The sequence below is a fragment of the Urocitellus parryii genome, chromosome 4 (genome assembly GCF_045843805.1).
Source record: "Urocitellus parryii isolate mUroPar1 chromosome 4, mUroPar1.hap1, whole genome shotgun sequence".
NCBI classification, from domain to species: domain Eukaryota; kingdom Metazoa; phylum Chordata; class Mammalia; order Rodentia; family Sciuridae; genus Urocitellus; species Urocitellus parryii.
In genome coordinates, this window is record NC_135534.1 from 209,974,969 (window position 1) to 209,999,872 (window position 24,904).

A 24,904-nucleotide genomic window follows, 5' to 3' on the forward strand; every position below is an offset into this window, starting at 1 on the left:
TCCCTGGTTCCACCAACTAGCCCACCATGTCATAGTCCCCAGATCTGCCAAGAAAATGTGTCTACAAGGGCCCCAGGGAACCCCAGGCACCGACAACTGCCTCAGGTGCAGGCAGTACCCACACTGAGCGTTGAGAAGGCAGACATCCAGACAACATGCAGCGCCGCTGAGGGCACTGCAGGAGCCAGGGCAGAAAATAGGAAAGAGCTTTATTTATTAAAGGAGCCATCTGAGAGTCACTCTGGAGGGTCAGCCCACGGGAAAGCACTGGACTGCAGCATGCCTTCTTTCAGATGACCTGCGGACCCCACAACACTCGCCAGGGGGCGCCTTTCAGAGCCACTGCGGCACTCTGGAGAGAAGGCGATCGCTCCGCTTCCACTTCCTGCGAACACCTGTCAGGAGCTAAGAACGCAGCTTACCGTCCAGGAGTCCATAGGCAGTAAGGTCAGGGAGGAAAAGCAGCTGTGGCCCGAGCAATCCAGGCCTGGTGCTGAAGGCGGCTTCTGGGCAAGGGCCCCTGCCCTCCTGCTCCATGCCTGGGGAGGCTGCTACAGCCAGACAGCCAAGAGGTGCAACGCCACCTACGTGCGGTTCAGCGTCTGGAAGATTCTTGAAATCTGCAGCATGACTGGGCCGGTTTCTGGGTCATTCATCCACTGGGTGCTGTTCAGTGGGTTCTCCAGCATGTCTTCAAATGCTGTGGACATACAGTGAGTGAGGCCGAGTACCAGCACCCAGAAACCAACAAGCACAGGGGCGACTCTCCTCTCGATGCATAAAAGAGGAAAGGGTCACTCAAAACTTCTGCCAAAAGCCAGGAGGGGTGGTGCACACCTGTGATCCCAGTGGCTCTGGAGGCTGAGACAGGAGGGTCCCAAATTCAAGGCCACCCTGAGCAACTTAGCAACAACTTAGGGAGACCCTGTCTCAAAAAAATTAAAAAAGGCTGGGGATGTGCTTCAGTGGTTAAGGGCTCCTGAGTTCAGTCCCCAGAACCAAAAACAAACAAACAACAACAAAAAAAAACAACACTTCACTGCTGATGCTAAGTCCCAGCCTAAAATCCCCTAGACAATACCCAACAGTGCCCCAAACAGCAGATCTGAGAACAGAGGCTGCTATTCCATCTGGCAGGGCGCAGCTCGCCTCTGTGTTCAAGCACCTGACTCTGGACAGTCACCTGGCAGCAACTACCAGGACCCCAAAACTCACCTCAACCTGCAATCCCACACTGAGAAAATAATGCAGGCACAACCAACACACAAAGGGCCTGCTGCAAATTTAATATCACTGAGTTGAAAAGTCTAACTTTCAATCTTAGGAAAAAACAGCACATCAGGGCTGGGGCTGTAGCTTACGGGTAGAGTGCTTGCCTAGTAGTATGAGGCACTGGGTTCTATCCTTGGCACCACATAAAAATAAACAGATAAAACACACACACAAAAAAAAAAAAAAAAAAAAAAAAAGCACATCAAAAAGGTAATGGAAGAGCTGGGCTGTGGGGGGGTGGTGAGCACTCACACAGCATGTGGAAGACCTCGAGTGCAGCCCAAACAGATAAGGACAAATTGTAATGCAGCACTTCTTCAAAATCAAAACTCTTGACTTTCTCAACAGTTTTATAAAATCGTTCCCAAATCCAGGTCCGCTTTATGGCAAAAAGCCCAATGTCCCAGCCATACTGGAGGACAGCCATCCCAACTCCGCCAGCATCAGACGGCCTATGCCAGGCCTAGCCACCTCAGCAAAGATGACCCACGCCCATGTCCAAGGCTCCAGCGAAAGCACCAAGCAGGAGTCTGGAGCACTCAGACCAGAAGTGGTTCAGATTCAAGGTTGTCAGCTTTATTTATTTATATACAATTTTTTTTTTTTTTGGATAGTACAGATTGAACCCAGGGGAGCTTTGCCACTAAGCCATACCCTTAGTCCTAAACTGGCCTTGAACCTGAGATCCTCCTGCCTCAGTCTCCTTTGCTGGGATTACAGGCATGGATACCACCATACCTGGCTTGGGTTTGGAGTATCTGCAGAGGTTTCACCAGACAATCATCCTTAATGCTCCAAAATCTGCGTCAAGTAGGACCCTGGCCAGGCTCAGAGCACAGAGTGGATCTGACTGTTCTAAGAATGACACAACCACCTCCCAGCCCCAGCCACCTGCTGATGTGCCTAATACCTCTGCAAACCAGGGAAAACCTCAGGCTGCAGAAAGGCACGTGGGGCTGTGAGAACACAGGGCGAGGCGAGCGTGGCATCTGACAAAGGAAGCAAGGACTGGGAACCCCACTTCCCAGCCCCCTGCTTCAGAAAAATAGGGAACCCCACTACCCCCTGCCTCCCCGCTATAGAATAGGGAACCCCACTTCCCCCTGCCTCCCCGCTACAGAATAAGGAACCCCACTTCCCCCTGCCTCCCCACTACAGAAAAACAAGCTCCAGAAGAACCAAGGTACTGAGCAGAAGTGTAGTCACACAGGAGAAGCCAACTGACGGGGTTCACCTGAGGACTCCTGAAGGCCCTGCGAGCCTCACCCACTCCAGGTGAGGGGAAGGAAGGGTGCACTTGCACTCCGAGATGAGCGCCCAACTGAAAGGACACTGCACGTGATGGAGAAAAAGGAAAGGCCTCTGGGCAGTCCCCCAGTTTCCTAAGGGTCACAAACAGCAGGAGAGGTGGTGAGCCAGGTTCGGTGTGAAAGGGCACTGAGGGTGAAACGCACTCACTAAAGACAGCCGCACACTGGCACATCACTCACAGGACTGGCCCAGAGAGGGGGAGCGCAGAGCTCTGGGATGCAGCAGGGGCTGGAGAGTGCCTTTCTCAACTTTTCTCTCAGAGGGTTTTGACAGAAACGAAACAGGTTCTGGTTTGTCACAACATGAGCCCTGCACTCGCCAGCTGGTGAGAAGAAGCCAAAACCAACACAGGAAACTGGGCCAGGCACAGTGGCCATGCCTCTAATTCCAGGGAGGCTGAGGCAAGAGGATCGCAGGTTCAAACCAACCTCAGCAACTCAGGCCTGAACTGCCTAAAAAAATAAAAAAGGGATGGGATGTGGCTCAGTGGTTAAAATGCCTCTGGACTCAATTCCTGGTACCAAAAAAAAAAAAAAAAAAAAATCCAAGAAGCAAGTAACTGGTACAGGGCCAGCATGTGGACCCGGGCTTTCTACGTCAGTGTGGGGAGAAAACAATCCCACAGGAAAAGGGGCCAAACAAGCCGAGACCCTGCAGCTAAACCCTGCTAGAGGAGCTCCACCTCAAGCCAGGGAGCGGCAGGACAGGCTGCGGCCTCCAGGGAGCCCCAGGGCCCTCAGGCACAGGGACAAGAGGGCTCAGAGCAGCATGGTGTACAGAAAGCAACCCAGTACATCTCTGTTTTTAACAGTGGCAGAGATGGTAGAAGAGGGAACCGCCACTGGGCGACACACCTGGCCATAAGAGGATGCAGCAGCAGGTCACCCAGGCACCTCAACAAGCTCACCACAGAAAGCAGGAAGAGCTGCTGGACTGCTAGAGACATGCCTGGCAAGACTCTGAGGCACAGGACAGTGAGGCATGGTGTCCAGCGGCTCAGGGGGACTGCAATGCCTAGGCCTCCAATCCAGGGGCCAAGCATCCATGGATCAAGCAGATGAGGGTCAAAAATACTTGAGGAAAAAGAACTGTGTATTAAAATGCCCAGGCTTTCTTCCTCGTCTTTATTCCCTAAACACAACCGTTTACGTAGCATGGCATCTCACAAGGGCTTGCATGTAAGCCAGAGACCAAACTGTGTGGGAACACATCCGCAGGTCACGTGCCACTGTGTGTAAGGAACTTGAGCACCTGTGGACTTTGCAGTCTGTGAGGGTCCTGGGACTAATCCCCAGGGAGGCCTGCACTGTTTTTAAGCTGAAGGGCAGATATGTGGCTATCAGACTTATTTTTATTTGGCACTGGGGATTGAAGCCGGGCACTTAACCACTGAGCTACATTCCCAATCCTTTTTATTTTTTGAGACTGGGTCTTGCTAAGTTGCTGAGGCTGGTCTCAAACTTGCAATCTTCCTATCTCAGCCTTCTGAGTCCCTAGGATTACAGGTGTATGACACTGTGCCCAGCTGGATTTATTATTCTTTAAATTTATAAACACACTGCTGGGTATGGTAGCGCATACCTAAAATCCCGGCAGCTCAGGAGGCTGAGGCAGGAAGATCCTAAGTTCAAAGTCAGCCTCAGCAAAAGCAAGGCACTAAACAACTCAGTTAGACCTTGTCTCTAAATAAAATGCAAAATAAGGCTGGGGATGTGGCTCAGTAGTGAGTGCCCCTGAGTTCAATCCCCAGTACCACCCCCCCAAAAAATTATAAACACATACACTTTCGCACATATCTACATATCACAATAGAAACAAATTAACAAAGTTGTCCCTTGTAAATAAAAAGCAAAAGTCAAAACCACACTTTCTCCTCATGTCTGTCCCTACTGAAGCCACTGCCCACCCAGGCTCACCCTTGCAGGAGCCGGTCCCACCCTCAAGAGCCTGACTCCCAGCTCTCCAGTGACTAGGCAGCAGGCGCCGAGTGTGGGAGACACACGTACCGAGCAACGTTTTGGGGTTGGTAAGCCCCAGCTGCACCACCGGGTTGTCCAGAATAGCCTGAAAGAGAGGGCTGTTGGGGTCGATGCCCTGGTCCAGCTCCTCAGGGGATGGCTTGCGGTCCCCCAGCAGCCACTCGCACTGCAAACCCAAAACAGCAAAGTAGCCGTTAGCTCCTCGAATACCTTCAACATGGAGTGAAGCGGCTGGCGGCCCTGCCCTTCTGTGCGTGCCTGCTGACTCCTGCAGCTGTTCTGGCCATAAGGAGCCCTAGAGCCAATGAACCCAGCACACATGCAGGGTTCGCACACCAGGCAACTCAGAGAGAGAAGGAAGGACCCAGCCTGGCTTTCTTAGTGGTCTGACCACCCACCCACAGGCCCCCGGCCACTGAACATGGGTGCTAACAGAGCCCCCAACAACCTACTTTGTTCTAGGGAAGGACCAGCCTGACTGCACTTCTCCATAGCCAACAAGCCTGCGAGTGTGGACACACAGACTCCTCACCTCTGTCTTGGCGGTCTTTACCTCAACTCTGTCCCCAAGTCACCACTGAGGTCACCTGGGGCAGAGCTCCCCTCAGCAGTCCACGAGGGGAAATCAATGTTAAGAGTCTGTTTAACAGATAAACTAACAAGCTGCACGCTTCTCTGCAGAGCATGATCACAAGAGCACCGTTCTCAGAAAGCCAAGGCCCAGAATGTTCTCAGTATTTTAAAAACGTGTAACACCTGAACCGTCCCCACTAACGTTTCACGTAAAAAGCTGTGTAACTGACCACGCGTGGGAGCCACAGTGCACAGCACAGGGCCGAAGGGCAAGGGGCACCGCGGTGCAGGCACAGCACAGGCGCCTGCCGGTACTCACGGCGGCATTCTGCTGGTTGTTGCTCACTCTGAGGGCGTCCACCACCTCCTTCTCATCAAAGCCCATCTCCATCAGGGAAACGACAGCCTGCAGGGAACCACACAGCCGGTCACGCCCCGCCCAGGCTGAGCAGCCCGTGAGGGAGCCAGCCCCTCAGCAGGGCCTCCTGAACACACTAGGACCTTCTGCCCAGTGCTCCTACGCACAGCTTCACTGGAGAACACGCGGGCTCTGGGCAGCTTCGCCCAAGAGCTGCCAGACGTGATGCAGTGAGCAGGGCCCAGGAGGTGTTGAGGGAAGCCAGCTGGGGTGAGGAGAAGTGGCCAGGCCTCCAGAGGGCACTCACATGGACCCAAGGCAGGCCAGCCAGCATCAAATGTTTTAGGTTTGTCCCAGTGAGTGTGTGGCTCAGGCCATTCTCAGCAACCTTCAGGGAGCTCACACCAGAGGCTTTGCTATCCCACAAGTAGCCTCAGAGAAAGGTCAAGTTCATAAATCCAACTTAAATGGAGACAGAAGGGTCATAGTATTTTGTTACAAAGGGGGCCTTAGCCAGGTACGGTGGTGCACACCTGTGATTTCAGGTACTCAGGAGACTGAGTCAGGAGGTTCACAAATTCAAAGCCTGCCTCAGCAACTTGGCAAGAGCCTGTCTCAAAATAAAAAATAAAAAGGGCTGGGGATATGGCTCTGTGGTTGAGCACTCCTGAGTTCAATCTCCACTACCAAAACCAAAAAGGGAGGGAGGGCTCTATTCAGAATATCTTAGGGAAAAAAGAAACTAAAAATTAATCTTACATCTAATACAAACTCAGGCTCTTAAGTGTAAACATTCTTGGTGTGAACAAGGACTTAATCTTCAGTGTTTGGGGAGGGTGATTTTCCACACGATATCCGTGTGACAAGATAATAAACATGAAACGCAGTGTTTGAAGGGTCAATTTTGCAAAAGACAAAAAGGTTGCATTGAGTTTTCAAGGGTCTCTCTTGATCCTCTGAAGGTCATGTCCCAAGTCTCATAGCCCCAGGCCCCTCTTGCTCAGGTTCTCACGGTGTTAAGCAGCCCCCACAGCATTCCCAATGCCATGACACGCTGCCCCAGGGAAGTGCTGTCCACTCACAGTCCAGTTTGCACAGAGTTTCAAGGGGACCAACAGAAGAGGACTTCAGAGGAGAGGAGAAGCATGAAGGATGCTGGCTGGAGCCAGGTGGTGTGTGGTTGGCTCAGAAGCTCCCCCGTTCTGTTCATGGTCTACCTCGTGTGCTTTCCTGGACCCTTCCTGACTCTGAGGTCTAAAAGCAAATGCTGGGAGAAGCACTCACTGAACAGCATTTGGATGTCAAAGTCACAAGACATGGGGCTGAGGTGGCTCAGGGGCCAAGCACATGCCACACATCTCCAGCAGATGGCCTGCAGTCTAGAGCTAAATTCAAGCACAGTATGGACCTTTTCTTTTAGTGTCAATAAAATCCATTTTCCCTCTTTACGTCCATCTTAGCCCATGAAATGATGCCCCAGTACTTCCAAATGACACTTGGTAGCTTTCTGCCCTTCAGCCCAGTCCAAAGGGAAGGACTTTCCCATGGCGGCAGCAGGACAGAGTCCTCATGCTCGCGCCTCTGAGGACCCTGCACCTCCTGCAGTGGTTGTCTCAGCCCAGCTGGGAGGGAAGCAAGCAGCACAGGCCACTGTGTGTGACCAACACCTGAGCCCTGTCAGACTCCTGGGGCAGGAACCAGAGGGCAGGAGACAGGCTGGCAAGCTGCACTGGAGCTGCAGCCTTCACAGTGCCACACAAGAAGGCCTTCTGAGAAGGGTTTCAGCATAAGAGGTGAAGGGCAGGAATGGCAGGAGAAGAGCATCTGAGCAAATGAGCACCCTCAACTACGGAGACCTGCGTCTTAGAAAAGGTTGAGACAAGAAGGAACATGCACTGACCAGCAGCAACCACACAAGGACCAGGCAGGACCCAGACGAGGGGAAGCACACACCCACTGCCCACAGAGGCCAAGGACCAACCCAAAAGCTACACTGTGTCCCCAAAGGGTCCCAGCATGGGAAATGGACCTGACTCCCTGGAGGCCTACAATCAGGAGACAAACGCTCTGCTAATATGAGGAATGCCATCAAGAAACAAAAGAGGGGGCTGAGGTTGTGGCTCAGCAGTAGAGTGCTTGTCTAGCACGTGCAAGGCCCTGGGTTCGATCCTCAGCACCACATAAAAATCAATAAACACAATAAAGGTCTAAAAATATATATATTAAAAAAAAAAAAAAGAAACAAAAGAGTTAAATGCACAAACTCTCAAGACAGGGAATCCCCAAGAGACAGAGACAGAATGGAAAGCCTAACAGTGAGAGGGCACGTGAGGCAGGGCTGCCCTGGGGGACAGGATGCACCATCAGGCAGAAAGCAGACAGACCTGGGCCCACCGCAGGTGGAGTGGGCACTGAGACCCTGGCTCAGCCAGGAAGGAGAGGCGGACATCCTGGTCTCTGCAGGACTACATTGAGAAGTCAGTATGTGGCCATGGTCCCACCAGGACTGAAGATCTAAGGGTTGGCTCCTAGTTGGGGTCCTGCTCAGAATCATCCTGCCTGGACATCTGAGACCTGGCCACATATGGTTCCAATGGAACAAACAATCCCACTGGTGAGATCCTGAAGGAACAATCTATACACCACATGCAAAAACATGGAGCCAGGTGCGGTGGTTTTGCCTGTGAGCCCAACAGCTTGGGAGGCAGGAGGGTTGCAAACTTGAGGCCAGCCTCAACAATTTAACAAGACCCTACCTAAAATAAAAAATAGGAGACAAAAAGTACAGAAAACACAGCACAGTGTTAGAGCATCTCTGGGTTCTATTCCCAGTACCATTAATGATGACAACCTCAAAAAAACAGAATGAGAACGCAGATACACAAGCCTATGATCTGACAGGAAGCACAGGGCCAAGGAAGAATCAAGACCCTAATCAAAGAGGAGGCCAGGGGGCACAGAATAGGGAGGCATCAAGCACAAGGCAGCAGGGAGCCAGTCCACACACTGTACCCATGGCCATGCAGGGCCAGGTGTTCCAGACCCTCAGTCCCTGCTCAGAGGCCTGCCAGCCCACATGATGCCCCAGTTCTCTGGGCACTACCACGCAGCCCTGTCATGTGGCCACAGCAGCAGGAGAGGCTGGCTGACACCTGTGACTGGACAGGAACTTCCACACCACCTTCTCAGGAGAGACCCCATGTCAACTGGCCACTGAGAGGAAAGAGGTCACCTGGACCCCAAGAAGACAACATAGAGTGACCTTCGGGAGGCCCTCCAGATTTCCACAGCCTCCTCACAGCTGTAGCAAGAGGCCAAATCACCCGGCACTCACAAAACATACCCGAGCATCGGCCCGGAATTCCCTTTTCCTGCGAATCTTCTTGAAGATATCCGTGAGCTCGTCCCGGACCTCCTCGTCTCCCTCGCTAGTCCCAGCAGCAGCTTCTGGAGTGGCGGCCGCAGCACTTGCTGCTGCTGGTGAGGACTGGCCTGGAAGAGGCGCATCGATGGCCGGGTCCTCGGCGTGCTCTATCAGCCACTCCATGGCTTGAGGCACCGACATGCTGAGAGGGGACAAGACACTCTATTCAACTCTCCCAGGCCAGTAACAGGGCTCCCATCCCACGTGCACCAAAGAAGGGACACTACTGTTCAGGCAACTTCACCAGCAGCAGCAGGTGGCCCCTTGGGACAGGAACCCTTCACACAGCCCTTGCCTCAATCACCAAGGCTCTTGCCAAGAGCACCAAACACCCAGGGTGTATGAGTCCAGGTGCATAATACAGGACACGGCCTCTGACCACCCCCCATGAAGACTTTGTGTCAAGCAGCTAAAAGCACTAATCTCAAGAAGTACTAAATAGAGCCCCGGTCCCTGCTGGGAGGAGGCTCGATGCTGAGCTCTCATAACAAGGGCACGGTGAGCACCAACAGGTCCACCAGTTGGCTTACATTTCCCCCAAAGGAGGAGAGAATTTAAAACTCATGATAGCCATGTGCAGTGGTGCACAGACCTGCAGTCCCAGCTACTCAGGAGGCTGAGGAAGGAAGACACTGGAGCCCAGGAGTTCAAGGACAGCCTGGGCAACGCAGCAAGACGGGGGCTCAGAACAACACAACACCACTTTGAACTAAGCACAATGGTGCACACCTGTAACCCCAAGTATTTATGAGGTGAGGCAGGAGGACTGCTAGTCAAGGCCAGCCTGGGCAATGTAAGAACCTGACTCATAAAGGGATAAAAAGGGCTGGGGCTGGGGCCCAGTGGTGTGGCACTTTCCTAGCACATGTGAAGCCTTGGGTTCCATCTCAGCACCACACAGAAAAATAAATAAAAAATAAAGTTATTATGTCCAACTACAACTAAAAATATTTTTTTAAAAAAGGGCTGGGGATGGAGCTCAGTATAGAGTACTCCTGAGTTCAATCCCCACTACTTAAAAAAACAAAACAAAATACACTTCAAGGTGATGAATAGGCACACATATAGGGTCCCCTTTAAAAACACACATGTATTGGGAATGACTCAATGAGCGAAGCATGTGCCTGACTGGCAGAGAGGATGGGACCCCAGCAGGCCCACGAGACCATGCCCCAGCATCTCAGGAAGGAGAGGGCCTGACGTACTGGTTCAGCCGAAGGGCCTTTGCAGCCCTGCTCTCAGGAAAGCCCATCTCTGTGAGCTGCCGCAGGGCGGCCTCATCCACTCGCTCGTCCTCATCCTCGTCCAACATGGCTGTGGGAAGAGAGGAGACCAGCCACGTCAGGGGGCATTCTCAGGGCCCCCAAGTTTGTCAGGCACATCTGCAACACCAAGCGCTTCTAGCACGTTCTGAAACCTCAGGGAACCCAAGCTCTAGCACCAGCTCTCGTCCTATGTGCAAGGAACAGGGTATCAGCAGGCTGCCGGCCCACACCAGCGAAGGCAGGCACAGCTGCTGACCTCTCCAGCTTCATGCCAAGGGCTGCGGCATGTTCTCTGAGACAGAGGGTAGATGGGTGGGAACGAGAGTCATGCAATCAGTCTGGGTTCTGCTCATACCATTTGCCTTCTTAAACAATTCAACTGCGTCAGGGTTCAGTGCTAACAACTTCTGTGCCACCTCGATGAGAGACACCAAGATTTTCCGGAGCTCTGTCTGGAACTGCAGTGGGGAAAAAAAATCACTTCTCTGACATCAACAAGCCTATGTCACCTACAGCCCCACCTGCTCTAATATGCCAATTCCAAGTCCAAACCAGGCTGCCTGAGAGGGGAGGGTTGGGCTTGGAGCCACACCTCCTCAGGAGGCCCCCTCAGGAAGGAAGGGCTTTGTGCACATGGACAGGGCAGGGCTCAAGGCCAGCACACATACATCTGGTACCAAACCCCGAAAGCAAAGTGTCCGCTCAGCCTATGGCCAGTGAGGAAAGCACTTGTTGGCCAGGGTTAGCAGCTATGCTGAGGAGAGAATATTCTGATGGCTCCACCTGTCCGACTGGCTGGCCACAGCCTAACAACAAGGGGGCTGGCACGGTGCCCTCAGAGACTCTGCACACCAGCTCTAGCCAGGGCAGGCCTGGGGGTCAGATCAACAGCTCCTCCCACACAAGCCCAGGCCTTTGAGAGTCCCAGGCTGGACACACAGAGGCAGGGGTAGGACACCCACCCGCTGCTGTGGAAGGGTTCTGGGCAACACAGAACTCTCTAGAAGAGACCCCAGGAGAGGTGTTCCTAAAACAAAGCAGACAAGTTCTCAAAGTACCCAGGTCAGAGCTGATGGCATGAGGTCAAAGGCTGGCCACCGTCCCCCCTGCTGACATGTGAGCATGCCCTCAGCCTGCACCATCCACTCTAGCATGGCAAACACATTGTCTTTTAACTTAGAACTTTCCAGTCCAAAGTAACTTAAGCACTCTCAGAAAAGACGTGACGCTCCCCAGGGTTTACATCTTTTCAGCCCCGCCCCCAGGTATCTTTAAACTTCTGGTTTTGAAATAATCTGAGACGATGGGAAAGCTACAAAAGTAATAAAGATTTCCCAAATTCCCTTCCTGGCTTCCCCAAACATTTGTTTTTTTTCTCTATTGAGACAGGGCTTTCCTAGATTGCCCAAGCTGACCCCCAGACCTTGCAATCCTACTGCCTCAGCCTCCAGAAATACTGGGACTGCACACAGCGCCAGCCCTAGGCACTTCTGGGGAACCTCTCACAGACCCCAGGTGCACAGTACAGACCCCCACCCACTGTGGGACAGCACTCACATCCCTCATGGTGGTCTGGACTGCGGCCCGGTCCATGCTACAGGCGGGCAGGTTGGCTGTGGCCCGAAGTATGGCGTCTCTGTCTGGAGCCTTCTGTTCTTGTTTCTTCTGTACAGAAAGTGAGGCGAGTCACAGGTGGGCACAGGAGCATAAAGGCATCAAGCTCAACAGCAGGCCTATCTGCCCAAGCCACAGCCATACACCCTGGCAAGCTGAGGTTCTGGAGTCCTGTGCGCAACCCAAGGATGGAGTGCAGGTGTGACTCAGGAACACCAGGCCTCTATGGCGCAGCAGTGCCATAGAGCAGCCACCCCCCAGCTGCAGCGGGCAGGGCACAAGAACTTCAGAGGAGCCTGAAGGACAGAGCAGCCTCCCAGAGCCTCCCTGGTAAGTGTGAAGAACGTGGAGGCAGAAACAGAACACAGGGTGAAGCCAACAAGCCTGGGAGAGACAGCAACGGAGAGACCCAAGGCAGAACCCTGGGAACAAGGCCACGCCACCCTCCCCCAATCCCCCAGGCAGGTGCCAGAGGGCACCAGCTCTGGAGCCACAGGGGGGCGCTCCTCCAGCACTCAGCTCAGCAAGCTGCTCCCTGAAGAAAGCTACCCTGAGAGCTGCGACAGGACTCAAGGACAGCAACCCAGAAGGGAGGGAGCAGCACCCACCTGCGCCCCGTCAGGAGACCCAGCCCTGGCACTACTCACATCAGTGACCCAGCAGGACAGGCAGAGCTGTGGGCTGAAGCAGGCAAGATGGCTGGGCTCGCACCCCACAGTCAGCCTCATAGGCACGGACACCAACAGGCTTCCAGGGCCTCTCAGAGGCAAGAGACAGGCAAGAATAGCTGGGCAGGTGCAGGGAGAGCATCCAAGATAAATCACAAAAGCCAAAATAAGAACAGGAAAGGTACAAGACAGCAAAGAGGGGATGTGGGCACCAGCGGCCAGTAGTCACGCTCCTCTGTGGGCACCAGGGCACCCCAACAGGAGCTGCACAGCCAGACAGAAGGCTCTATGGGATGGAAGACAAGGGAAGGGGATCATGCAGGAAGCAGGCCCACCAGCCAACAAGCCAGAGCAGCAGACAAAGCGAAGACAAAAATCAGCAAAAGGGACCCAGCACTTGATGCCTGGAACTCAAACATCAGTCTCCAGAGTCGAGTGCCAGGCACAGTGAAGGACACAGCTACCTCAGAACACCTGTGACGCCCCAACACCAGCAGCACCCAGAGGGCCCAAGAGGTGCCACATGGAGCAGGGAGAAGCCAGATCACACAGGGTGGAATGTGCTCTGCTGGTGCTAAATCTATGCCAGGACACGGGAACACAAAGCCTAAAGAATGACCTCCCTTCCCAGACACCAGAGGAAGCCAGGCTCCAGCAGACCAGGGAAGCAAGTGACACACTCCACTCCACTCCACTTCCACTCCACTCCACAGCAGGCAGAAGTGCACTGGCCCCAAGCTCCCTCCCAGGTCGCCTCTGCATGGCTGCAGGGCACTGGCATGGAAGATCCCACTGTGGGTTTGGGTTTCAGCCCAAGAATAGCCAACTTTAGGAAAAGCACATGATCTAAGGTGACCCTGGTCTAAACAGAAGGGCCCTTATGAAGCACAGGGTTCCTCTAGTAAGAGGGATTCAACCCCTAAAAAACTCTGTTGCAGGTTGTGAAGATGGAGGGCCACCACCCAAGGAATGAAGTCTGCCTCCAGGAGCTGAAGGCTGCCCCTCCCATGCCAGTGAGAAAATGGGGCCTCAGCCCTATGACTGCAGGGACCATAAGAGCCTGAGAGCAATGCACTCCCCAGAGCCCCTAGAAAGGAACCAGCACTCTGACACCTTGATTCCAACTCCAAAGACTCTGAGTGCAGAAATCAGCAGAGCCTTCTGACCAAACGAACCACGAGCAAGAAATGAGTGTTGTTTTAAGAAGGTAAGTCTGTGGCTATTTGTTAGGTGGCAATAGGAACCTGCATACAATTCTAAAATGAGAGAAAGAAGCACAGGAGGCAGGAGTGGACGATTCAGACAGATGAAGGCCACAGGCGCTTAGAGGGAAATTTCTAAGAAAAGGCAATTGGCTGATGACCTAATTAATATACACAAGCACGTTTTCAGAGGGTTTACCAATTCTGTTGAAGAAAATGAAGTGATGATAAAAAGCTAAGCAAGAAAGCAAAATGACAAGGCAATTATTACCTCCAGGACAAGCAACTGTGTAAAAAGATAATCTCGTGGGGTGAGTACAGGGGATACACCCAGGGCCTTGCACATGCTAGGCTAACGCCCTACCCCCAGACAGATAATCTTCATGTGCCTTGCATGTGGCAGAGAACTTCACATCAGTAACAACAGTAATGGAGCCACGGACACCCACTCCCCATCAACACTCCGCTCTGACACCTGGCGGGAGAGTGGTGAACCCCGGGGGCTCCATTCTGCTGTTAAGGAGCCAGCAGTCTAAACTGGCAATTCAAGAAACAGCAACACATGTATGCTACTCAGAAATAAGAAAGAGGACTACTAAAGACAACAGCTGAAAGCACCATGAGTGGTCACCTTGGGGGAATATGACTCTGGTGTGACAGCCAGCTACTGGTTTTTATTAAAAGACCAGTAGAACTATATGACTTTTTAGCTACATGTGTTATTTTGTCTTAGAAAAATTAATCCATGGGCTGGGGTTGTGGCTCAGTGGTAGAGTGCTTGCCTCATACGTGTGAGGCACTGGGTTCAATTCTCAGCACTGCATATAAGTAAATGAATAAAATAAAGATCTATTAACAACTAAAATAATTTTTTTAAAATTAATCCACAAACTATAAGTTGGCATCTTACAGTGTGTCATTCTGCCAAAATATGGAGGAAGAGGAGCAGGTCCAGGAGCTCCACTGCATCCTGCAAGCCAGCTGCCCAGAGGACTGTGGGGCAGGTCAGAACCCCACCACCATTTATAAACACCAACAGTCAAACCTGTAATCTGAGAACAACAGGCCTGGAGCAGTTCTTGGAAGCAGGCCTAGTTCAGGACAAGCTGGGGCAGGCCCAGGTCTATCCACTGGAGAAGGGTGCCCGCCTGTGCCCACACCCTGGCCAGGAGCAGCTAAAGATAAGGAGGGCCCAAGGCCTGGTACACTGCTCTTACATCCCTGGTCCCAGAGGAGACCCCAAAATAGTTCATCTGCTATCAGGTCACGGGCCCAACCCCAGGAGTTTGGCCTGCTCATCCTCTGGGCCGAACACTGTTTCTGGGTGTCCCAGGAAGGAGTAAGAAGCTCTACCCCCATGAGATAAGAGCTGTTAAACAAAGGTGGTACCCTTTAAGATAGGACTGCTTTGCGCTAGCACATGGGTGAGAAGTCTGGGTTAAGAGCAGAAAAAGACCCATCTGCAGAACAGCTCTCATCAGGAGATTCCCAAGGGTCACACTCTGGGACAGCCACTACCCATAATAACCTGTAGCTTTCCTAAGGCACCTATGTTAAGGGGAAGACGCAGACCATAAATCCACTCTATGAACATGAATAGGCAAGACAGACAAAATGCAGCTTCTCAGAACAGCAGTACCCCCTCTCTGTTCCTGTGCTGTCTCTTGGGGGGGTCTATTAACAACTGTGCTACACTGTTCTATTGAGACCAATCTGGCTGCTTGAGAAAAAGGAAAGGACAGAGGTTAAGCTGAACGGCAGCACAGGCTTGGGCTGTAACTGAAGAACTTGCCCTTACCCCCCTCTGCATCTCAAAAACCACATAGCCAGCTTTTCTGGGGCTTGTCACCCATGAGGGACAGACCAAGATCAGCTAAACAGGCTAGCCATGACTGAGAATCCCTAGTAGCCACATGGTCCGTGACTGGGGATTATGCCCAACTGGTGAATAATCAGTACAGAGAATGTTTCCTAACAATCTCAGGCACAGGAGACTCCCACCAAGAGCACTCTGGCTGCACACCATGGCACGTACCTTTTCTTCTACGGAGACATCAGCCATCTTGGGAAGTGGCTCTGGAGCACGCTTTTTTATCAATAATAGGACATCTAGAGAGAAAGAACGTTTCGCAGTGTAAGTGGCAGAAAGGACAGAACAGCCTGGTTCCCCCTGGGCCCATCCTAAACCCAGCAAGCTCATCCTCCCTCGGTGTCCATGATGTGTGTACAACCCTGGCTGACATGCAGTTCCTGGGCCTGAAGAGCAGCAGACGGAGGGTGGTCACAGGTGACCATTGGCCCAGGAAACAGGCACAGTGCAGCACTGACAACCACACAAAGAACTCATAGGAATCTCTCAAATGTTCTCATTTTCATGGACTCAGTTTCAAAAACTCTGTGAGACTGCAAAGTTTACTCTTACAGCTCAGAGCTGATAACTCAGTATTTCCAGAATTAAAGTCACTATTTGAAGTGACACACAGAAAGCTGGGGTTTCCTCCCCACATGCCCCAGGCACAGCCAAGTGATGCAGAGAATCTGTGCATGAGCACAGGCCCGGGTGCCTGAAGCCCCATGAAGGTGGCTTCCAGCCCATCAATAAAACCTGCAGACACTCCAGAGTCAATTTTGCTTTGAAACAGAATTAAAAATAAAGTCCATGTTAGGTTCTCAGGTATCTGTTGCTTGCTCAACTCTGGGTTCTGCTTTTTTTTTGTTTCTTTCTTTCTTTCTTTCTTTTTTTTTTTTTTTGGTACTCTGGATTGAACCCAAGGGTGCTTAACCTCAAAGGTCAACCTCAGGGGTGCATAATCTCTGAGCCACATCCCCAGCCCTTTTTTATATTTTCTTTAGAGATAGGGTCTTGCTGAGTTACTTAAGGCCTTGCTGAGGCTGGCTTTGAACTCGAGAACCTCCTACCTCAGCCTCCTGAACCACTGGGATTACAGGCGTGCACCACTGTGCCCAGCAGTTTCTGCTATTTTTCACAAATACACCATCATAACACATGTTTGTTTGTTTGTTTTTTCTCAGTAAAAAGAAAATAAAACCAGAGCAGGCCCAGTTTCCCCACTCATATCCAGCTCAGAACTGGACATCATGCTGGCAAGGGCTTATGGCTCCCAGGTCCCATGCCCCGCAGCCTCTGGGCACCACCTCACTGGAGGCCACTTACCTTTGTCTTGGACATTCTCCTCTAAGATTGTCCTGGTGTCATTCAGCACCCTCTCTGAAGCAGCGTGGATTAACTTATGATGGGTCACACTTTTGGGATCCTCTAAGCTCCCATGAGCACACTGCAGGGAAGAAGCAAATGACACATATCTAAACAGAAAATATGTCACAATGCCAATAACACAGGACCTGATGTCCGAGGTCACACAGAAATCAACTGGCTTCTTACTAGCTAAGCCATTAAAGCTGAGAAGAAATCAAAGAATCCCATCACCAACAGAAGCCAGATGCAATGCCAGGACCCATGATCCCAGCCTCTGACCTCAGCACCCACCTACCACAGACTCCTGAGCTTGGACACGCAGCACCCTCCTGATAAGTGGTGCAACCCAGACCGACTCCTTAGTCTGGAAAGATCTGGAAAGTAATTTTTTATTTATTTATTTTTTATAGTGCTGAGGATTGAACCCAGTGCCTCATACGTGCTAAGCAAGCACTCTACCACTGAGCCACAACCCCAGCCTTAGAAAGTAAATTTTGAGTGAAAATAGTCTGTTGTTTCCTGATAACCTAGAGACCCAGGTACACTCTGTGCACTTGTTTTTCTTTCTTCCATGGTACCGTCCTCTGTAAAAGGGAGTGGAGGACCGCAAAGAAAAAGAACTGTTCCCAGAGGCAAGGACCAGGACCTGCCCAGAGAGCCCACAAAGTCCTCAGGACAGCGCTGAGCACAATGGCCTCAGACTGGCCTCTAGCCCACTAGTGACAGCCACACTGTGCACGCAGCTTCCGGCCCTCCTGGGGCAGCTCACGGGGGATCAACAAGCACACAGTCATGTCTACGACACCTAGAAACCCAGTTACATGCATGGGGCAGCAGAAGAAAGGGCCTGATATCTTCACCCACCCAGGGAAGGCAGCCACATGCACAAGAGCATGGTCCTCATGCACACCACACAGCTACCCCACCCACACTCCAGGGTGCCTCCAGATACCACCTCCATGGTCAGACTCCACAGGCCAGGAGGGAGCCCAAGCAGATTCTCCTAATCCTGAAATATCATCTAAATATCTCACAGCAAATGGCTGGCAGGGGCCAGGCAGACATTTTCTTTATTCAACGAGGCTTCTCTCTGTGCACAGCCGTGGGCCACCCTCCAGACCCACACACCTACTGGATCACAGAAGTCCCGCCCACCTGGCCACCATGCACAGTAGGTCCTGCAATGCGGACAGCACCACGCAGGACGACCATGTGAGCTCTTGGTGCCTGTTGGTGGGCCACACATGCTCACCAGGGTCTGTACCCAACATCCCAACCCCTTCCCTGTTCATCAGCATCACGCATCACACAGTGCCCACCTCTCAGTTGTGCCCCACCCATGAGCCAGAGCTTTGGGCTGGGGAATTGGGGTGGCACTTATACTTTGAAAAAACACACAAATGCTTCCAGAGCCCAGTTTGGCGGCCCCTGAAATTCAGAATGGAGCCAGGGGCCCCAACTATATTCCTACTGCTATGGATCCCCTGGGCTTAGATGACAGAATTAGTATCTAAAGAACAGGAAAGGAAGAAGCCAGGTGAGAGAGCTCAATGGCTGCCTCTGAACACCCAGCATCGAGCTGCAGGCGTGGCCTGCCCTCCAAGGGGGCTGTGTGCCATTCCAAGACATGCCCACCCCAGAACGCCCAGGGCACCAGGGTCCTCCAGGCCTTCCAGGATGCGTCAGGAAGCCAAGGGCAGACTCCACTGGAGGCCTGCTTGCCACCTCCCTAGCTATCAGACATTCAAAATACCCCACACAGACAACTGTTAACCAGAAAAGAAGAAACAGAAGCACATTCTTCACTTAACATCAGCATTGTAAGAGTAGCCAAAATGTCTGTTAGTCTCCAAGACTGAAAACAGCTTTAAAAAAAGCATCATGAAGGCTTAAGAGGTCGATGCAGATTCAGACTGGCCTGAGAGTGGAGGAGGAGAAGCCCAGCCATAGCAGTCTGCATTCTCTCCTCTGATGACGTAGGTCAGAAGCCGCAACTCCCTTGAACTTGGCAAGGGTTCTGTTCCCAGAATATTGCATGTGCCTCTGGGTAGTACTAAAATTCACAACTAATTCTAGTTGATTGGTCAAGTTCAGTTTATGAAACAGAGTTTAAAAAAAAAATCCTCACCCTGGTTCCACAAAAACTGTACTCTGCAGTTGTCAATAGCACACTGGGGTCAAAACATAAGCATGGATCACCCCTGCCTCCCATGACAATCTCCTTCCATCTCTGCTGCACATGCCAGGATGCAGCAGCAAAGCCCCAATGGAGGCCACCACTGGGGTAGGGAGGTCTGTATCCCCTCTGCATCCCACGGCCTCCCCAGAGGAGCCACCTCTCAGCTTCTCTCATACCTGATGCTGCCATGTGAAAATGACAGGACCTAGGAAGTTTTAGCAGCTATACTAACAAGAATGGTGCTCTTTTCTGACACCTTATCACAGAAAAACTCCACCATGCCACATATATAACATTTTTTAAACACTTTTAACCCCCTATTAGACAAGAGCTTACTGTCCCCTTTCTCCCAGTAATGCACACAATGGAAAACAGAGATTGCCAGGGTGAACTCACTTTGGATAAAACAAAAAAGGGAAAGGTAACAATAGCTATCCATCTCCTTAACAGCTGACAAACTGGGCACAATGGCACATGCCTGTAATTCCAACAACGCAGGAGACTGATGCAGGAGGACTGCAAGTTTCAGAACAGCCTCAGCAACTTAGCAAGACTGTTACAAAATAAAAAGGGTTAGGGGATGTAGCCCCTGGGTCCATTCCCCAGTACCTCCCCTCCAAAAAAAAGTTATGACAATCCCTCTCTAACACAGTAGAAATCTGGCAAAAGTACTAGGCGAGAGCTATGCCCACATCATCCCTCTTAAGGCAAAGGGGGAAAGAGGAAAGAAAATCTCCACCAGCATAAGCGTGTACAGGCAAAGTAGGCGCAGGAAGGCAAAGCCAAGACATCCAGATCTCATTGCCTCCAGCAATACAACAGCTGCAGCTGTTTTCTGGGTGATGTTCAAGTGCAAAACTCGGGAATTCTCTTTTCTGACTACCGCATTGACTCTGCCTGCAGGATGGTGGGATGAAGGGAGGACACTTTCTGAGAACACAGCCCACCAGTCCTGTGGCCAATGTGGATCCTCATGGTGTGGAATTCCCTGATGCTTAGATCCTCCACTCCCAGGGAGACTGCAGAGTGAAATGAAATCTCAACTGAAAGGAGGTTAAGAATGGAAAAAAAAAAAATCCCAAATGATATAATCGCAATACCAACTAGAACAAGAAATATCATGAATAATCAGCATATTGAAAATACTTGCCTAATTAACCCCAAGTGTTCCTGTATCTAGGGATCATTCGCCATTTCCCTTCATAAAATACTACTATGATGGTTATGCAAATCCATACCACTATTGAGTTAGACTAAATGCCACACCTATGTCTAAGCAGTTCAGAGTAAGTTTACATTTGTTTCATGAATCCTGACCTTTGTTTTGTGGCACTGGCCCTGGGCTTGTGGATAAAAACTTAGTCCTTGAGGAGCCCAACCTCGGTGGGAGGACATAGCACCAAGGGGGGGGTGAGGTAGTAAAGATGCAAGCCTAGACAAGCAACAAACCTAACACCCTAGAGGCCTTTGGGATCCCCAGCCTTTGATTTCGAAATCCCTCCAGGCAAACCTGCACAACCACTGTGCTCCAGAGGGGGCTGAAGGCTGGGTTTCTCCATTCCTACCTCTGCAGTTACAGATCAGCTCCACAAAATCATACTCAATGGAGGGGTGAAAAAGTACTATTTGCAAGCAGTTAACACAATAATAACTGAAAGTTTACCTTAAGAGACAATGCCAAACCATATTTTAATGCAAGCAACCTGAGGACTATGTAACTTTTCACCTAGAGTCCCCACTAAAAAGCTGTGGCTAAATTCTGCCAGGCAAAACTACATCACAAAGTACAAGCCACCAGGGCCTGAGAGGTAGATAGATGTCTCACCTGAACTTAATGAGAGGCAAAGGCCTCAAGAACTAGTTCCAGAAATTAGCAACCCAAAGGGTCTAACAATTTAAGAAGTATTCCCTGTGAATAAACTTCAGCAAGTGGTACTCCCAGTGAGGAAACCCTTTGTCCTGGACCTTTCCACTAAATCAATTTTACCCGGCAGAAAACCAAGAGCCCGGAGACTTGTCCCACTGTGGCACTATTTTAAGTGACTCCAGCTAGGAGCCAACCCCAGGCCGGCTGGGACAGGAAAGGGTCCTCTTAATTAACGAACGCACACTAACTCCCAGCTCTTGCGGGAGCCATTGAAGAACAAAAGCCTTACCCAACAGCAAGGAAGCAAGCACGGACGCCAGAAAACCACGAGCTCTCCTCGGGTCAGGCTGTCCTCGCCGGCCTCCGTTTTCCCATCTGCCCTACCTCCCCAAGTAGCTGTGGAAATTAAATGCAGGAGGCACGTAAAGTGCTAGGCCTGGAGGCTGGGCTCAGAAATAGCGCCCAGAGGTTTCCGAGTCGGGAAGGAGGGTACCGAGCTAAGGAGCTGGAGGCGCTGCCTCCGCTGCGGGCGGATACGGCAGGAGCGCGGGCGCCGAGGTCGGGGTCCGGGCAGGGGCGGGGGTCCGCGGGGCCGGGGTCCGCGCCTTACGTGCTTGAGGCAGCGCTCCTTGAGCTTCTCCACCGAGGTGTCCTCGGTCGCCTCCTCCAGCCACTCGGCGCCGTCCGCGGCACAGATGTGCAGCCGCAGCACCTTGCCCGCGAAGATCTTCTCCTCCTGCACGAACATCGCGCCGCCGCCCGGGCCTGCACCCACCGCCCGAGCCCGTGAAGGTCACCGGGGCGCACGGGCGGGGCGGGGGCGGGGCGAGCCGCCGGGCTCTCCTCCGCTGGGCCGCGCCGCCGCCCCGCCCCGGCTCCCGTCGGCCCGGCCGCCCGTCACTCGCCGCCGCCCCAGCGGTCGCCTGGTTGCCGCCGCCGCAGCCGCCGGGGGCGCGCCGTCGCCGCCGCGCCGGAAGTGCGTTCGGGCGCCCAGGGGCCTGCCGGGAAATGTGGTTCTCCGCGGGCGCCCCCTCCCGCAGGCGCGCCGGAAATGCGTGTCTGGCGCGCCACGTGCATGCCGGGAGTTGTGGTCCTCGGGGGCGGAGCCTCGCTGGGGCCCCAGGAGGTGAGCCGACACGGGGTCTCCAGCAGTTAGAAGGGACACGAAGCTCCTCGTGTGTCATGTGTGTAGGTTGCGCGTCGAAGTGATATGTGGATCCATGGGCTAAGTAAAATATATTGTTGAAATCACCTGTTTCTCCTTGTCTTGGAGGTATTGTGTCCAGCTGGGGTCCAGGTCCTTGGTGTCCGGAGCAGGGAACTGAGCAAGACACACAAGTAACAGGCAAGGTGCAGATTTCCTGAAGCGGCCGCGCGAGTGGCCCTCTGTCAGGCAGAGCAGAGAGGGCCGAGGGAGGCGCCGGCCGTCTGCACAGTGTCCTGCATGCCCAGCCGCCAGCCGGGTCTTTTCTAGCCTGATCTGACTGACGACCTTACTCCATGTGTCCCCATTGGCCCCTTATGATACTTGACTGACTTCTGTCCCCCTTTGGTTACTTTAGAAAACCTAATTAAAATACTGCCCACTTTACCCCCATTGGTCATTTTTTTTTTTTAAGCATCAGAAATTTATTGGTTGCTCAAAACTTTACATTGATCTTGACATACCATACATTTGTTTCAAATGGGGTATGAATTCTTATTATTCCCCTGTGTACAGATTGCAGAATCACGTTGATTATACAGCCACGTTTATACATACTGCCAAACAAGTGTCTGTTGTATTCTGCTGCCCTTCCTATCCCCTTCCTATCCCCCCTCCCCTCCCCTCTCCTCCCCTCCCTCTACCCCATCTACCATAACTCATTTCTCTCACTCTCTCTAATTTTTTTATTTATTTTTTTCCTCCCCTTGGAATATTACTCAGCAATAAAAAACAACAAAATCATGGCATTTGCAGGGAAATGGATGGCATTAGAGCAGATTATGATAAGTGAAGTCAGCCAATCCCTTAAAAACAAATGCCAAATGTCTTCTTTGATATAAGGGGGACAACTCAAAACAGAACAAGGAGGAAGAGCATGAGAAGAAAATTATCATCAAACAGGGATGATAGGTGGGAGGGAATGGGAGAGAGAGGGGGAATTGCACAGAAGAGGGAAGGAGACCCATTGGTTATTTTAAAATACTGAACCTATGCAGGAGTTTTCTTGGTGATGGGACTTATGCTAAACAGGGACATGACTGCCCCCTGCCTCCCTCCACAGCATCTTCTATACCCTGCCCCACCGTCTGGGCGCCCCTGAGCTCCTACCTTACACTATGGCGACTAGGAAGTTGAACCGTATATGCTGCTGTGGTGTTTCTTTGGGACAGCAAGGCCCTAGAGCAGAGTTCTCAGCGTGGGGCCCCCAGACCAGCAGCCTGGGGACTCTTCTGTGGGGTGTGACAAAGATTCCGTGCTTGGCCAAACTTTATCCAGCTCCTGAACCTTCTCTTAGGCCCATCCAGATTAAAGGACCCTGCGGAGTCAATTTAGACCCCTCCCCCAGGCACCCTCTGATTGTTAGAGGATAGACAGGTGCAAATGGTGGGAACAAGAGGTTGAGAATAATTCTATAAACTGCACCAATGTGCTGATCCCCACATGCTTTCTTTTCCCAGGAGCAATTGACCTGCAGCCCTGCCTGGCCTAAGTGGACAGGACATGTCACATTTCTCGGCAAACTATCTGTTATCTGTAGGAAAAATGCAGGCCTGGAATAACGTTGCTATGAGGACCCAAATTACACTGAAGTGAGACACTTTTGTGACCTTTTTCACAAACCAAATTCTGAAACTCAAGTAGATAAGGATAATTCTTCCTAACCATAAAATCTGTAAGAATTTATGGTTAAGAATCCAATTAGAGGGACTGGGATTGTAGCTCAGTGGTAGAGAACTTGCCTAGCAGGTGTGAGGCCCTGGGTTTGATCCTCAACACCACTAAAAATAAATAAATAAAATAAAGATATTGTAAAAAATAATAATAATAATCCAATTAGAGGGGCTGGAGTTATAGCTCAGAAGTAGAACGCTTGCCTCACCCTTGTGATGTACCAGGTTTGATCCTCAGCACCACATAAAAAATAAATAAATAAATAAAGATATTGTGTCCATCTTTAAAAAAAAAAAAAAGAATCCAATTAGAACTGGTCAACATGGGCCAAGGTGACCTAGATTTGTCATGACCATGTGGACTTGAAAATCTGATGTCACCCTGCTGTCAGTCAAAAGTCAAGAAGTGGGCCTAGGTTGGACTCTCTGGAAACTTCTCTGGGATCTGCAATAAAGCTGGAGTACAGGAAGCACACAGTCCCTCTCCTCTCTGAGAGGACCACTCTCTCTCTTGAGAGTGTCCCTTTTCCCTTTCCCTGTCCCTTCAATAAACACACCCCATTGCTCTGAGTGATAAGTCTGAAATCTTTCTGACTTGATGGCAAGAATTGGGGTTGAAGAGAGGGTCTTCATGCTGTCTCAGTTTCCCAAAAGGCCTCAACTCTGTAGCATGGTCACCCTGGCCTATTAGGACAGTTTAGCCAGAACCCTAGAACCTCTCTTACCACAGATGTTTTCTCTTTTTCTTTCTCCCTTGGGTACGGGATTTCCAACCCAGGCCTCATACATGTTAGGCAAGTGCTGAGCTACATCCCCAGCTGAGCTACACCCCCAGCCCTTTTTAAATTTTGAAACAGAGTCTCCAAGTTGCCAGTCTGGCTTTGAACTTGTGATCCTCCTGCCTCAGCCTCCCAAGTCTGGAATTACAGGTGGGGGCCACTGCACCCAGGCAGAAGTGTCCTCTTAATGTTCCATCAGCTGCCCCTGGTTTGCTCCTTGGCTATAAATTCCATGCTGTGCTGTGCCGTGTTTGGAGGTGAGCCCGATCTCTCTCCTCCTCTACTAGACCCTGTTGTCCTGGTCCTTGTACCTGTCGGT

At 51.6% G+C, this 24,904-nt stretch overlaps 1 protein-coding gene across 3 annotated transcripts; it reads right to left on the reverse strand.

Moving 5' to 3' along the window:
* Positions 1 to 192: 192 nt before the first annotated feature.
* Positions 193 to 21,787, reverse strand: Ubac1 (UBA domain containing 1). Of its 3 annotated transcripts, none has more exons than XM_026395442.2 (10): positions 21,540 to 21,787; positions 16,842 to 16,962; positions 15,702 to 15,775; positions 11,740 to 11,847; positions 10,538 to 10,640; positions 10,123 to 10,231; positions 8,837 to 9,059; positions 5,455 to 5,541; positions 4,590 to 4,647; positions 193 to 700 (listed from the first exon to the last, which is right to left on the reverse strand). In XM_026395442.2, exons 1-10 carry the CDS (start codon positions 21,675 to 21,677, stop codon positions 585 to 587), a joined length of 1,137 nt encoding a protein of 378 aa, XP_026251227.1. In that variant the 5' UTR covers positions 21,678 to 21,787; the 3' UTR covers positions 193 to 584. The 3 variants fall into 3 exon arrangements, with proteins under 3 accessions (XP_026251227.1, XP_026251226.1, XP_026251228.1); XM_026395441.2 differs by having other exon boundaries at positions 4,590 to 4,728; XM_026395443.2 differs by lacking the exon at positions 4,590 to 4,647.
* Between the last annotated feature and the right edge of the window lie 3,117 nt (positions 21,788 to 24,904).

Coding starts and splice junctions, on each gene's coding strand:
- Ubac1 (XM_026395441.2), bottom strand. CDS start 21,677: ATGTTCGTGCAGGAGGAGAAGATCTTCGCGGGCAAGGTGCTGCGGCTG. Junction 11,848..15,701: donor ATGTCTCCGTAGAAGAAAAG/GTACGTGCCATG, acceptor CTTTCTGTACAG/AAGAAACAAGAACAGAAGGC. Junction 4,729..5,454: donor ACAACCAGCAGAATGCCGCC/GTGAGTACCGGC, acceptor TTGGGTTTGCAG/TGCGAGTGGCTGCTGGGGGA.